General features: G+C 54.6%; 7 protein-coding genes and 1 non-coding gene across 8 annotated transcripts; 3 read left to right on the top strand and 5 right to left on the bottom strand.

Annotated features, from left to right (window-relative positions):
• Positions 1-72: 72 nt before the first annotated feature.
• On the bottom strand, positions 73-2,611 carry ACRALDRAFT_2095977 (uncharacterized protein; the record flags this gene model as incomplete). The annotated part of the gene is made up of 4 exons (XM_071022755.1): positions 73-721; positions 778-1,517; positions 1,581-2,126; positions 2,213-2,611. Coding segments are annotated over 4 exons (2,334 nt in total), but the record flags the coding sequence as incomplete, so codon positions are not given.
• A 720-nt stretch (positions 2,612-3,331) lies between these two features.
• Positions 3,332-4,405, top strand: ACRALDRAFT_205667 (uncharacterized protein; the record flags this gene model as incomplete). The annotated part of the gene is made up of 8 exons (XM_071021781.1): positions 3,332-3,389; positions 3,467-3,516; positions 3,549-3,647; positions 3,679-3,773; positions 3,827-3,899; positions 3,958-4,016; positions 4,048-4,162; positions 4,211-4,405. 8 exons carry the CDS (start codon positions 3,332-3,334, stop codon positions 4,403-4,405), a joined length of 744 nt encoding a protein of 247 aa, XP_070879385.1.
• Positions 4,406-4,597: 192 nt separating this feature from the next.
• ACRALDRAFT_205666 (uncharacterized protein) lies at positions 4,598-5,729 on the bottom strand (the record flags this gene model as incomplete). The annotated part of the gene is made up of 11 exons (XM_071021780.1): positions 4,598-4,663; positions 4,756-4,820; positions 4,851-4,952; positions 4,989-5,009; positions 5,071-5,093; positions 5,136-5,195; positions 5,287-5,332; positions 5,373-5,413; positions 5,487-5,495; positions 5,597-5,659; positions 5,701-5,729. 11 exons carry the CDS (start codon positions 5,727-5,729, stop codon positions 4,598-4,600), a joined length of 525 nt encoding a protein of 174 aa, XP_070879386.1.
• ACRALDRAFT_t58 lies at positions 5,590-5,661 on the bottom strand. Its single transcript has one exon. It is a non-coding gene; the product is annotated as a tRNA-Met (tRNA).
• A 117-nt stretch (positions 5,730-5,846) lies between the features above and the next one.
• ACRALDRAFT_1059804 (uncharacterized protein) lies at positions 5,847-7,466 on the top strand. The gene is made up of 5 exons (XM_071016108.1): positions 5,847-6,236; positions 6,315-6,360; positions 6,434-6,507; positions 6,574-6,780; positions 6,876-7,466. The coding sequence occupies exons 1-5, from the start codon at positions 6,224-6,226 to the stop codon at positions 7,268-7,270; spliced, it is 735 nt and encodes a 244-aa protein (XP_070879387.1). The 5' UTR covers positions 5,847-6,223; the 3' UTR covers positions 7,271-7,466.
• Positions 7,467-8,288: 822 nt separating this feature from the next.
• ACRALDRAFT_1021798 (uncharacterized protein) lies at positions 8,289-9,216 on the top strand (the record flags this gene model as incomplete). Its single annotated transcript, XM_071014747.1, has 3 exons — positions 8,289-8,591; positions 8,699-8,823; positions 8,901-9,216. Coding segments are annotated over 3 exons (744 nt in total), but the record flags the coding sequence as incomplete, so codon positions are not given.
• A 1,480-nt stretch (positions 9,217-10,696) lies between these two features.
• Positions 10,697-11,421, bottom strand: ACRALDRAFT_2039024 (uncharacterized protein; the record flags this gene model as incomplete). Its single annotated transcript, XM_071020922.1, has 2 exons — positions 10,697-11,150; positions 11,219-11,421. The coding sequence occupies 2 exons, from the start codon at positions 11,419-11,421 to the stop codon at positions 10,697-10,699; spliced, it is 657 nt and encodes a 218-aa protein (XP_070879389.1).
• Positions 11,422-11,683: 262 nt separating this feature from the next.
• On the bottom strand, positions 11,684-13,186 carry ACRALDRAFT_1078883 (uncharacterized protein). Its single transcript, XM_071018829.1, has 2 exons — positions 12,389-13,186; positions 11,684-12,295 (listed from the first exon to the last, which is right to left on the bottom strand). Exons 1-2 carry the CDS (start codon positions 13,020-13,022, stop codon positions 11,907-11,909), a joined length of 1,023 nt encoding a protein of 340 aa, XP_070879390.1. The 5' UTR covers positions 13,023-13,186; the 3' UTR covers positions 11,684-11,906.
• Positions 13,187-13,536: the final 350 nt, after the last annotated feature.

A 13,536-nucleotide genomic window follows, 5' to 3' on the forward strand; every position in this document is an offset into this window, starting at 1 on the left:
AAAATAGGGGGGAAATAGGGGGGCAGAATAGGGGGCAAACGGGGAATGCAAAGAGAACAAGGAATACTCACTGGCGCCGATAAAAGACTGCTCTCCCAACCTATACCGCAGCACAGCCAGGGCGACATTTCCAGCCAGAGGAAAAACCACAATAATCGAGACGTAAATCGCAAACGAATCAAGATAATACTTGTCGTAGAGGCCAAACATCCACCCCGTCAGAAAGTAATTCATAAGCGTCAGCATCCACGAAATGCCAATCGCGTAGTACGTCCCAATGTAGGCCAGGATGGTCAGTTTCCGGAACATATGAATGTTGGAGCCGAGGAAGCGCCGGAAAAGGGGCGTGAACGGTCCCCGGACGATCCACAGGCGGAAAGGGTGGAAAAGCAGCTCGTTGACGCCGTACGCGTACTTTTCCCACCGCGCCAGCTCGTCGTACACCGTGAGGGAGACCCCTTCCTTGAAGCCGTCTCCCGGGTAGGCGCCGAAGCGGAGCGCGTAGCCCGATGTCTGCAGGCGCAGCGCCATGTCAAAGTCCTCGGACACGTGCGACTCGGACCAGAACTTTTCGTAGCCGTCTTCTTCGTCCATGTACGCCGCCGCGTCTTGGAGGGCCGTCCATCGGAGGACGGCGTTGTGGCCTACGAACGGCGGGATGTCGCCATTGGCCACGGAAAACTTGATGGACGTGTAAATCAGGTTCGTAAACCAGGTGACGCTGACGGGGGCCCATGTTAGCTTCTGCGCTTTCTCAGGGGAACCGGAAGGTCTTACGCTTTCTCAAAGAAGGAATCCGACACGTTCATCACCCCCGAGGAGTACTGCAGGATGGCAATCTCCGGAGACTGCTCCATCTCACTGGCGGCATCGAGAAGACAGTCCTCCGGTACTCGTGTGTCGGAGTCGATGAGCAGGATATAGTCGCCGACGCGAATATTCCCCTCGGCCCACGTGCGGCCCTCGTCCTCTTCAAGCACACTCGCAAGCGCTTCTGCGTACGCCTTATCCTCGGCCTCCTGGGTCCAACCGCGGCTCCGAGTCACCTGGCTCAGTTTATCTTCGATGCGGTTGCTGACCATGAGCCCATAGTTCATGTTCGACGCCTTCTTGAACCGTCCGCGCCGCAGGAACGGTCGCTCGCCGCCCTCGGGCCTGGGGTTGTGCCCCGGCCGCGCGACCCAGCCGATACTGTGCTCCTCGTAGAAATCGCGGCGGGCCCGCGCCTGGTCTTCGGGGAGGAGCTGCATCCCGTCGTCGTTGACGAAAATGTTGGCCGTTCCGCCCTGCATCTCGTACGTCGAAATGGCTGCTTTGAGCGAGAGGACCGTCGGCCGGATGACGGGGCCGAGACCTTCCTTGTAAACCGGCATCTGGATCGTCACATGGGGAAGTTCTCGGGCGTTGCGGTCGAGTCGCGGGGGCGCTTTGCCGGAGTAGTTGCGCGAGTTGGACAGAATATACGAAATGGGCCCCGCGATCTGAAAGATGTCGCTGACGATGATCTGGAAAAAGAACTGCCGGCCCGCGTCAAGTCAGACGCAGTCTTCTCAAAGAGATTCGAGAGGGGGCATCCTTACCAGGCTGACAAAGAAGGTGAAGGGTGCCACAGCGACCAACGCTAACCGTATAAAATTGCCGTCGACGGTCGTCTGCATGGCGAGATGCCTCCAACCGAGACCAATACAGGTAAACGAAAGGGCGAGTGTGATCCCGACCATAAGAGGGCTGACCAGTCGTATAGGCCGGGGATCGGCTGGCTCCCCTTTTTCCGGATCGGACGGGTCCACCTCGGTGACCTGGACCACGGGACTGGCTTTCTTCTCCCCCGCGTCTTCCTGCTCTCCCACGTCTTCAGGCTCGCTCCAGATATGGCGGATGAGAGTCTTCTCGAGGCCCTCCGCCCGAGCGAGGACCCTTTCTGCCTCGTCATCCCAGACAACCAGCAGGGGCGGGTCGAGGATAAAGGCGGCAAAGTGATGCTTGTGACAACGAGGCAGCTCCGACATTCGCGGCAGCACCTGCAACTTCAAGTTCCCAGAGATGGGGACGTAGCTGGGATTTCCCAGCTTGCCGATCGCAGTGATGACGGAGTAGATGACGGGTGTGCTGACGGTGATGGCGCACTAACGCGTTTTCTGGTGAGTATGGCGGCTGGCAAGGGGGGCAAGAAGTAGCGGGACATTAGGAAGAACCAGAACGCATGACATACTCGAACGTTGAGCTTGCACACCATATCGTAAAAGCCACCGGGATATTGTCGCAGCTCGGGGGGAGCGCAGACCCATTCGTTCCGGGCCTTCTTCAGCACGGCGCCCTCCCAGGTGTGGTACGCCGAGGCGTACATCCTCCGTAACTGGTCTTGCCACAGGCTGTGGACGACCACGTCGGTTCGGAGATCGTTGAGGTCATGTTTCTCGCCGAGGGGTGACGACGACGGTGCACTGGCTGCGGATGGTGCGGTGGAGACGACGGCGCTTCCCTTTTTATCGGCCGGCGAGGAAGTAGCTTCTGGCGCGGAGGCAGGCTGTTTGGTGCCGCTTCCGGATGACGACTGGGGCGTCTTTGTATCGGCATGGTCGGGAGTGAAGTACCGCTTGAAGGCCTTCATGATGTCGCGACTCGCAACCGACAAGCTGAGGCGATGAGGACGGGATCACCGGTCACCGACTCACAGCCGAGAGGGAGAATATAGTCGTGTTGAGACAAAACACATGAAGTCAATGGAAAGATACAACGCAGTGATGGGACGGACATGGGGATATAAGAGACACAAAAACCCAGGATGCGATGGCGGGGGCCCAGGGCGTCAGGCTGGTAAAACTTTCACCTCCTTGATGATGGCCAGGGTGGACGGGCTGACTGGAACCACCCATCGGACTTTGGCGCGGAAAAGAAACCGCTCTCTCACATCTTCCATCATCTCTCCCAACAACAGGCACTGGCATGCCTTTCCGATACGAGACTTCGAAGCGAGTACGGATCCAGTGTCAGCTCGGCTCTAGGTCCCTCGAACGCGCTTCCCAGCGAGAAGACAGGGGCCTGCGAGCCACCGGTGAGGGACTTGCATTACACCTGCGGCGTCTGACTGGACAGAAGGCGTGATGCAAAATGGAAGGTGAAATAAACGAGAAACATGTGGTGTGGACAGTGGAGCGTGGAGTGGCGCGATACCATCCTGCGTCGATCGATAATGCTTCTTTTGGGAAAAATTGGTTTGGCGCGCTGGTATACCGCTGCAACGCAGTCACTGTACTAATTGCTGCACAAACGGCCAAATTGCCTCCGGGGGTCAGAGGGATCATTGCCACGTAGTGAATGAACATGCCCAATGCGAATGGACCAGGCCAGATTAGGAACTGCAAGGCACAAGGGGGCCCTGTCGCCTTGTGCGCCTAGCATCACGACATGGCAGGGGAAAAGGAAAATAAAAAGAAAATAAAAAAGAAAGAGCTGAAAGTTCCAGGGATTGGGGCCCAAGGCGAGGTTGGCTGCCCTACTCCTATGTGCAAGATTGTACAACGCCCATGCTCTATATCCATGTGCAGGACGGACCCTCCCCTTGCCCGGGCCCGGCCGGATCAGCGTTCCCAGGCTTTAACCATAGAAGCCAAGGACCCGCTGTAACCGTCCTCGTATGTATGCAGGTGATTGCACGGCCCTCACGCTTTGTGTCAGGTTGAACCAGATAAGAAGCTCGAGAAGAAAATAAAGCTGGTTCATCTTGACTTTCCTGTTGCAACTATCTCAAGATTCCCTCTCTGGGATTCTGAGTAGGACCTATTATGTATTTGGTCCTGGCTCATCACCACGGATCGGCCGGAAGAGAGTCAAAGGATTACATAGACGTGAGGTCGAGAAAATGTCAGCCCTTCGCGAGCCTTAGTTCGCCGACCCCTGTGGCCCTCGTCTATCAAAGAACGGCCAAGCTAACGCCCGGCGCTTGACAAACGACAGGGGTCCAAGGAACAGACAGGCCGGAAAAAGGAAAAGGACGCGAACGACTTTGACTGCCGGTTCTTTTCTTCTTTTGCCTTTACATCTCAGTTTTCATTCTGATTTTCGTTTCGAAGTTTCCGTGTGTCTCGGCCAGTTCGACAACGAAGCACAACGGGAAGAGAACCGATGCCCGTCGTCGGAGATGTCGCACTGCTGCGAAAACGTTTGCGAGGGGCCCCTAGTCCAGGAGACCCACGCGGCCCGTATTTAGGTTATGGGTACAAGACCCGGTTGGACACCGTCGGTACATCGATACATCGATACACAATACATCAATACAAGTACATGGCCAGCTGAAAATTCCGGGCTTGGCGTTGAGGGACCCCCACTGTTCTTCCACCACTCTTTCAAGCTGCTTCACAGGTACAAACCACCAGGACCATACCATCACCGCCTTTTCGACTAGCCTTGAAAAAAATAGACATTTGAATGTTTTGATTATTGTAGCCAGGCTAAGTTGATACATTTAATTCAATTTATATTATGCCCAATCTAAGCAGCAATTCCTTCAGAGTAGATTTCTGGGTTATCTTGCTTGTACGGACCGGCTTCAAAGGCTTTAGGGTATGACGGCAGCTTGCCTTATTTATATCCATAGTCAGAGTGAGGTCGGTCGAAGCCAGCCCAGCATCTGGGATGCCCGAGATGAAGAGACAGCATACTCCTACATAACATTGAGGTGCAGTGAAGTTTAGAATCCCAAGGCAGAGGCGGCCGCCGTACAATCTAGATCGTAGGCCAGATAATACGGCTCACCTGAAGACGGGTTGTGATGTAACCCTGAACAGAGGGGTGGCGTGGTGGTGTGGGATACCACTTTACTATCGAGTGCGTTGTACACTGTACAGCACAATACTTCGCAGTGTGCAGCAGATAGACGGGATGTGAAGAGAAAGACGCGAGTATGAAGTAATTACGCTGTAGTCCGTACTTATGGGTGGCTTCGGCAAGGGCTTGCCAAGTGTCCCATAAAGGGATAAAGAGCAAACAAGAAACAAACATCGACAGCCCTTGTGATAAAGAGGCATGGGAGAAAGATCAATGATCCATTTTTTAGGATATACGGAGTACATAGGTAAACCCATTTCGGCTCGCTGGGACGCATGACGGTCGAGAACAGTCCTCTTAATAAGCACTCTCTGTGTTGTCGCTGGGCCAGCTCACTGTTGGATTGATAGAGGGGATTGATGGTGAGCCTCCCATGCAGGCCCCGTTTTTCTCCTTTCTTCCTAGCAAAAATAAAATAAAAAATAGGTCCCGTTCCCTGAGGAATGTCTTAGTCAATACCTTCCCCAAAAATTTGCGTAACCCAACCACCCCGGACTTGGGTTTCCTAACCAAGACAGTTACGTTACCTGTCTGAATGCAGGAACTGCTGACCAAGTTGTGATGGTAAAGAACCGAGTAAAGCCACCTGGAGGTTAATGGTAGAGGTTAGTAAAAAGGCAAGTTAGAAAATGCCATTCCTTTCATATGAATAATTGCACTGCAATGCACTCAGATGAGAAGCATGAGAAAAGCGAAAGGAAAAAAAGAAAAACAAGAGAGAAAAAAAGGCAAGAAAAACAAAAAAAGAAAAAAAAGAACAGCTAGCAACTGAACGTTTCGATCGTTCGACCTCCGGGTTATGAGCCCGGCGCGCTTCCGCTGCGCCAAGTTGCTTTGTTGTGCTTGTTCTGACTAATCATGTATCGGTTGCACCTATATCCCCAGAGCCGGATGCTGACCATGCCATGCTTATGCCACGCCACGTTAATACAACCAGAATGTGGCGCAGCCGTGTCCTGCCTCGCTTCCCGTCCACTGACGTCGTCGCCAGGCCATTGGGCTTCCCCGTGAAGAACCAACAAAGCAACTCCTCCGTACGTTTGTGCCAATCCGATCCAGCAAACCCTCCCGTCAGCCTCGACGATTAAGACAACTGCAACCTGCAAAACCCATAAACACCGCCACAGACGAATTCAAGACGAACCCATTACTCGAACTCAACAGCAGCAATTCCGACTAGATCCAACAGATCAACACTAGATAGAATAGATCATCATCCATACACCGTCCCCCGCACAGCACTCGCCATGTCCTGGGCAGGTGGGTTGCCAGGCCCCTCGGTTGCTCGTGTCCTCCATGAGGATTGGTCGCCCTTTTGCAGTATGACAGGGTGAATGACTGACTCTTGTGACATGCAGGCTTCAAGAAGAACGTCAACCGCGCGACGACGCAGGTGATGATGAAGACGGGTCCGTACTCGTCCATCGACCCCCTCCCCCACCTCACGATCCGATCCGGATGAAATACCTGACTTTATATGTATCCAGGGCATGTGGAGAAGACCAACGATCGGGACTATGAAGTTGAAGAGAGGTGCGTGGACTTGCTTGCCGCCCGACCACCGACTACCGCCGAGTACAGAAACATGCTAAGACGGGAAATCCAGGCGATTCAAAACCATGGAAGCTGCCGCATTACGGCTACAGAAGGAGTCTAAGGGCTACCTCGATTCGCTCCGAGGCAAGTCTGCGTGCCCGTCGCATGTCACCGCATACCACTGAGGACATCAGGCTAACCGACCTGCAGCCATGACTGCCTCCCAGATGCGCATTGCCGAGACCATAGATGCCTTCTACGGTGACTCCGGTGCTAGGGACGGCGTGAGTAGGAGCTACAAGCAGGCAGTCGAAGACTTGGATGCCGAGACTATCAAGGCCCTAGATGGTCCCTATCGGACAACCGTTCTTGATCCCATAAACCGCTTTTGCGCCTACTTTCCCGATGTCAACGAATGTACGTCCGCCAACGTTTTCGGTCCCCTTTTTTTTTCCCTTCTTCCCCAGCAAAGTCCTCATCCCCTCCCACTAACCGGCTTTTTCCACTCGCAGGCATCAAGAAACGCTCCCACAAACTCCTCGATTACGATGCACTCCGCGCCAAAGTGAAGAAGCTAGTAGAGAAGCCCGACAAGGACGTCACGAAGCTGCCCCGCGCCGAAAAGGAAATGGACATGGCCAAGGCTGCCTACGAACAACTCAACGAACAGCTGTCTACCGAATTGCCCCAGCTCATCGACTTGCGCGTACCCTACCTCGACCCCAGCTTCGAGGCCCTCGTCAAGATCCAGCTCCGCTTCTGCGCCGAGGCGTACAGTCGCATGGCCCAGGTACAGCAATATCTCGACGCCGACACGCGCGACCAATACGCCGAGGGCCACCTCGATGCGCGCGTCGAGCAGGTGTTGCAGGAGATACGCGAATTGAGCATTGCGGGTACGGTATAAACTGGCTTGGACCAGGCGGTGTAAGATGGAATGTTTGCGTTGATGGGTGGCTTTAGAGCGTTGACTATGGTTTCACGGCCGTTATGGATAGGTGCCGGGACTGGTAATGTTATGGTTAAGCTTGTTTTCTCGGCCTTTTGTGATGCTCGCTGCCTATGGCCTGCGTAAATCCGCGGGGGTGTACGGCCCGTTCCCCCGGGGCTCCTCGCCTGCATGCCATGTACTATGGAAGCGCGCAGCAGGCTCCGCTCTACGTATCACCTGTCTATTCCGGCGGCCTCCTGATGGTAAACTTTCGTCTCAGATTGGCGAAGCGTTTGGCGAGAAAGACGGCGAGTCGGCGACCTCGTCTCCGATCACACAAACTCACCCTGCCACAAGGCGATCATTATCACTACACGATGGTTGATAAACGCAGTCTGAGTCTCCCTGAGCGATGCCAAACAAGTCAAGATTGAAAAAAATCCACACTGAGAGTATTTGGCCACGCTTAGAATCTCGAATTACTCGAGCCCCTGATCCTCCTTAGCTGAAAGTCAGTCAGTTGAGTAAATCTCGCGGGGTCAGGTCAGTTGAACTGTCACCTTAATGTTCAATGTGGCATATGCGTCAGGCCGAGGAGTCACCATTGTCCGTGTGTGTTGTGTAACTTTGCGCATCATAAAGTGGCGCTCTACCCAGCCATATACCTACCTACCTAGGTAGGGACATCAACGGTTTAAGGTTTGGACGACCAGTCGTATATATATAACGTGAACCTCCAGTGATATCTGAATGAGCAACTTGAAGCTAGACAACGGTATCAGTCGACAACAAACGTCCATCGCTTCCCAGCAATCCAACGATGCCAGTAACAATCGTACTCCCCAACCACAAGGTTGAAAGAGTTGATACCTCCAAGTTCGAAAAGCTTCAGGATCCTCTATCTGGCCCGGGATGGAGGTATTCCCCGGACAGGCTCCCGTCAAGGCTCCTCGCCCGTATAATGGAAAGGCGAGTTTCGGGCTACGGGCGATTTGAGGTACTGCAGTCGAGCATAGGAATCGACGACACCGACACCTGCCCGGTGATACCACAGCAGAATGGGCTCGTTCACACCTGCCTCGATGCCTACAACCGCCATCACCGTCTCGTTCTGCGACCTGATGACATTTGGATTGCCATTGTGACACAGTTCTCCTTTTATGTTAATAAACACGCCGAAGAGATGCGGTCTTTTTTCGTCGCTCATGAGGGCAAGCAGAGTCTCACGATCATAGAGCGGGATCAGAAAAGAATCAACTTTGCAAAACTGACAGCTCGGATGGCAGACTTTGTCCAGGTATGTCAATCAACAGATGAGCTAAATGACACGAATAGATTCTTGCCTATCTGCCGGGCCAAGATGGAAAGCTGCTGTAGGCTGACTACCCAACTTGAATACGCTAGGAGTGCGTCCTCGATAAGGAACTACAGGAATGGATGGTTCCCAATTTCAGCACCACCACTGAGGTTGACACGCTGGTGTGCAGTGCGGCCATGCTGGGCGCTATGAAGCATTACTTCGACTACCGGTAGGGCAATACCTTCTCTGCTGGTGTAAGCCTTGTGAAGATGGCGCTAACTGCTTGTGTTTCCCCCATCTCTCCAGTTTCAAGCTAGCTTGTGGAATCCCCAGTGTCACCCTCCTCGGCGATGTCTCTGACTGGAGGTCTATCCTCGACCGACTGTCCAAGTTAACCTCTTTCGGTCCCCAGCACCCGCACCTGGCGCAGTGGAAGGCACTCTTGACACCCGTCGTTCAGAATATGATAGATTGCTTCAATGGTGGGCCGACCGAGTATGTGGCCGTCGACTTCTGGTCCAAGATTGCCCATTACACCGGTGGCGGAAGCGGCCCAACCTACGTTTCGGGCTGGATCACGGCCTTTTGCGTTTTCTCTGCCGAGGGAGAATGGCAGGGCGGGAAATGTGGCGCGCCAGGTCGCCGAGCCGGCAAGCGCGAGCTAACGTTGGACTATGACGCCGGTTCCGCAGGCACCACGAAGGTAACATATCCACGCATTGATACCATGGACGTGCCGCCTGCATGGTGCGAGGTGGATGTCACGGTGGAACTCCCATCATCGAAGACGCTGGATGCCTGTATGGTTGCTGGCCTGATTGGTTACTCGGCTCGCTCCGCATATACTGATGAAGAGGAAATCGATGACGAAGATGTTATTGATACGGTGCAGCCGTTTCCCGCATGGTGGTTTATGCTAAAGACACAATCTAGGTAGTTAGTCTTACAGGATTGTTTGAGTTGATAAATAGAAACTTCGCCGAAGCGCCTAGGACCATGTCCAAGATAAAAGCAGCGTCACACGCGACCAGTACAACGTACGAAGTACACTGCCTACTACCTTAGTCAGCATAACGCGGTCGAATCACATGTAAGTGCACCCGGTAAGGTACCTGGACCTTACAACATATCCATAACCTCCATCCAGACACGGCCATCACAACCGCAGACGCAACATCCCCAGGCCGGTTAACTATTCGATCACTCCCGTAGTAGTACTGTACACTTCGAGCCACTTTATCGATACAAGAACAAAAAATCATCTAGCAACAGACTTCACCTAGAAATCACAATGGTTCGTACCCGCCTGCATCCCCTGTATGTATCTGGGCTGTTAACCCCCGCCGCGCAGAACAAAGACGCCTCCCACACGCACATCCACTTCCACCGAGCTCGGGACGCCGACCTCTTCGAAGACTTCTGCAAAGACCACCTCCCCAACGACGACGTCTACGTCCCGCCGCACCTGCAGCCCATCAACCCGGAAGATGAGGACGACGTTGTGCCGGACCAGCATGCCGCGTTTGGTATCACCAAGGCGACACAGGAGCGGAGGGAAACGACATGGAAGGATCTCGGATTGGACAGCCTGATGGCGCAGGGGCCCCAGGGCGGCCGAGGGAAGAAGGCTGGCTCGAAGCTACCGCGGTGAAAAGTCTGGAACGGGAGCAGGAAGACGGATGGGTGCACGGTGTTTTTTGTCGGTATGCCATGAAGCGTTTTCGGTGTTTGGAGTTGGGTCTGGTTGGACTGGGGATGCACATCAAGTGGCGTGGAGACATGCGGTTATGGACAGAAGTTACGGAATGCAGGACACAAAGATGAACAGGCAATGAACGTAGCTAGGAGTCATGATTGACGCTCTGTCAAGCTACAGTGTTGCACCCAGCTTCTCGCCCGTAACGAGAATCCAAACGACCAGACGAGAATCTGTCTGTTCTGCTTAGCGAAATCCAGTCAGTCGTATGTCACGTAACCGATTGCTATTTCTAGCCTTGAAAACGGCAACCCCATCTACAATTGCCGCGAAGAGATATCCCTCCAAAACGCCATGCATGCTCCGTGATTCCAACCAAAAACAAACGCCAAGCCCCAGCCCGCAATCACTGCTTGACAAACTGCTCCCGCTCCAGCACCTCGGGGCGGAACTTGACAAGGAAAACGGTCCGACCAGGCCACAGGTCCGCCTCCTCCTTGGTCGGGGACCGGATGGTATGTGCGGACACGCGGGCGGGGAACCCAGCGCCGTCGCAGGCGCCCTCGACGATGCCGGCGACAAAGGCGGCGCAGTTGAGCTGCGACATTTCGCGCGGCACGCTGATGTACTGGTTCACCAGCGGCTCGTTGTCGACAATCATGTACTCGTCGGGGGTTTCCGGGTTGGCGCTCTTCTCGAGGCGGTCGGCCTGGCGCCCGAAGAGGTGGGTCCAGAGCGTCTGCTTGATGAAGTGGAGGAGGGCGATGATGGTCAGCGGGCGGAGCTGCGAGCGGGGCGGTTCGCGGTAGAGGAGGAGGTCGAGGAGTTTGAGGCCTAGGGGGTGGCCTTGGGTGTTGAGGCTGCGGTACGAAAAGGGATTAGAATGCGGTCGAGCTGGGGTGGGGATGACGGAACGAAAGGCACGTACCGTTGTTCGAGCTCATTGACGCCCTTGACTCGGCGTTGCGCGTAGCTGACCATCTCGCCGAAGAGGTAGGCGAAGCTGGCCTGGCTGAGTTCGGCTGTCCTAGTGCGATTCAGTGGCCGATGGTAAATTGTTTTGCCGTTGGAGGGGAGCCGTAGACCTGATGGCTCTTGGCCGAGGCCTTTGCTGGAGGATGGGTTGGACATGTTGGTCAGCAATTCATCTGGTGGAAACCGACGTCTTTCGAACTGGAATGGCTGGCAGTTGAAGGTGGATGGTCGGGTGCGAAATGGCGGTTGCGGGACGGGGAGCTGGACAAGTTCGGTGTCATGCAGGTGCGTGGCCTAATTAGGTTAGAGTGTGGTGAGTAAGCATCTTCACCGTCGGTGTGGTCGGTGTGGACGTTACTCGGTACTTCCCTATCAACAGTTTTCGGTCGTCACGCCCGCAAACTCCGGCTGGTGTTTTGGCTGTTTTAACTGAGGTGCCAGTGAAGTGCGTCGCAGTTAGTAGGTTTACGGGCTGTTGTAAAGAAGCCCTCGTTCTAGTCGACTACCATGCTCCGTCTTTTCATTAGAGGAACATGCTCTAGTTCAAGTGATTTGTCGCCTTGCTTACGAAGTTATGATTACACCAAGTCTAACTCTGTCCTGTCCTGTCCTTTTCATCTTTTATAAACGCCCCTGAGGCTTTATTCAACTGCCGGCTTGTCCGTCTCTGGGTTAGCAGTTTCCACCGTTACTTCGGCCTTCTCTTCGGCTGCCGAGTTCTGGCCCTTCTCGGCCGCTACGCCAGCGTCCCTGCCTCCGGCAAGGTAGTCCTCGTACTCGCCGATGTGCTTGCCGCCCGCGATCCAGCGCTCCGTCCGAGAAGCACGCTTCTCGTCGCAAAGCTTGACGAGCGCGGGCCAGTAGACCGAATGGTCATACTCGAAGTCCAATGAACCGTCACTGAACTCGGACCAGAGCTGCTCCTTGGGGACGTACTGGCGCATGTCCTCGTTGAACTTGAGCTTTTCGCGGGTCAACGGGTCGATGAAGGGAGTGATGAGCTTGAAGAAGCCCCAGACGACCCAGGGGACTATGGACGGGCGTAAGTAGGCGACAGCATACGAGACGCGGGATGCATGCGAGAGGCAATGAAATGGAAAGGGAATCATGAATGTGGACCTACCATTAATGATGAGAGCCTTGCCCAGGCGCTCCGGGTAATGTGTCTGCAGAATATTGAGCACCTCGCGGCCCATGCTAAGTGAAGGCGCGGTATTGGAGCGGCTCTTGCTCGTCTTAAAGTTGATGAGCAGCGCAAGCGTCTCCTGGCCGGGAGGCATGAGCTCAATGACGCGCTCGACCATGAAGACGAGATGCTGGACCTGACGCGGCGACGCCTCGGTGTTCTGGCGGCCGGGGTTCAGGTAGTGGCAAGGGCGCCCCTCGCGGTCGAAGCCGAGGAGGATCTGCTTGCCTGTTTCCGCCTCGGGGCTGACGAGGTCCGGTGTCACGGTGGCATCCGGAGCGACGCCGTAGGTGCGGCGCCAGGCGAGCGTGCCCAGGAGGCGGCGCTCGGCCTCGGCCTGCTGCCACTTGGTCGCTCGTAGGTAGCGGAGCAGGCATTCCCGGGTCAGCCATTGGCGTTCTGCGTCGGTGATGGGGCCGGTCTTCTCGGGGGTCGTGGTCTTGATTTCGGTCCATGAACGGGCGCGTTCGAGGAGCCATTCGTACTTGGCCTTTTCGTCGGCGGTCAGGGCCGGACGCTGGGGAGGTACGCTCTCTGCTGTCGGCGCTAGGAGGGGCGTCTTGAGGGTCATTGTGCGGGTTGGCGTGCGAGTGGATATGCGAAGCGCTAAGTCAGGGGTGAGATTGAAGGTGGGTGCCGGATTATGTAGGGAATTTGACCACGCACGACTAGCTGATAGGTGTGACGTGGCGCTAGGTCCCTCAACAAAGCTATAAAAGACAAAGTGAGTCTGGGGGAGCGTAAGAATTACTGAGGTATAAAAGGAAGATAAAGTACAGAAAAAGAGACTGAGGTGTGCTTTCCGTGAAAAAATATCCGATCGCAAATGAAGCTACCGGGAAATTGGTTCAGGTCATGTCTCACTGTCCTCTATGCCAGATACGGAGTTGTTGAACTCGGATTACATAAGCATTCTAGCCCCTATTCCATGTTATCGCGAGTCGTGACCCTAACATACGTATTCTGTCACACATTTCCCTACAGTGAAGTTTATAAGCTGGGAGGAGAGGCTATTCAGAGTATTACTACAAGGATCAGTCAGAGGCAGAACCAACTGATAATCTGAACTTTTTGAAACTATTAAA

This window comes from Sodiomyces alcalophilus (genome assembly GCF_042370955.1).
Source record: "Sodiomyces alcalophilus JCM 7366 unplaced genomic scaffold ACRALscaffold_1, whole genome shotgun sequence".
Lineage (NCBI taxonomy): Eukaryota > Fungi > Ascomycota > Sordariomycetes > Glomerellales > Plectosphaerellaceae > Sodiomyces > Sodiomyces alcalophilus.

Bases quoted from the DNA above. Each gene is read 5' to 3' on its own strand.
- ACRALDRAFT_1059804 (XM_071016108.1), top strand. The intron at 6,508-6,573 runs GCAAGTCTGCGT...ACCGACCTGCAG, and splicing joins CTACCTCGATTCGCTCCGAG to CCATGACTGCCTCCCAGATG. The intron at 6,781-6,875 runs GTACGTCCGCCA...TTCCACTCGCAG, and splicing joins CTTTCCCGATGTCAACGAAT to GCATCAAGAAACGCTCCCAC.
- ACRALDRAFT_1078883 (XM_071018829.1), bottom strand. From the start codon at position 13,022: ATGACCCTCAAGACGCCCCTCCTAGCGCCGACAGCAGAGAGCGTACCT. The intron at 12,296-12,388 runs GTAGGTCCACAT...GCCCGTCCATAG, and splicing joins CAAGGCTCTCATCATTAATG to TCCCCTGGGTCGTCTGGGGC.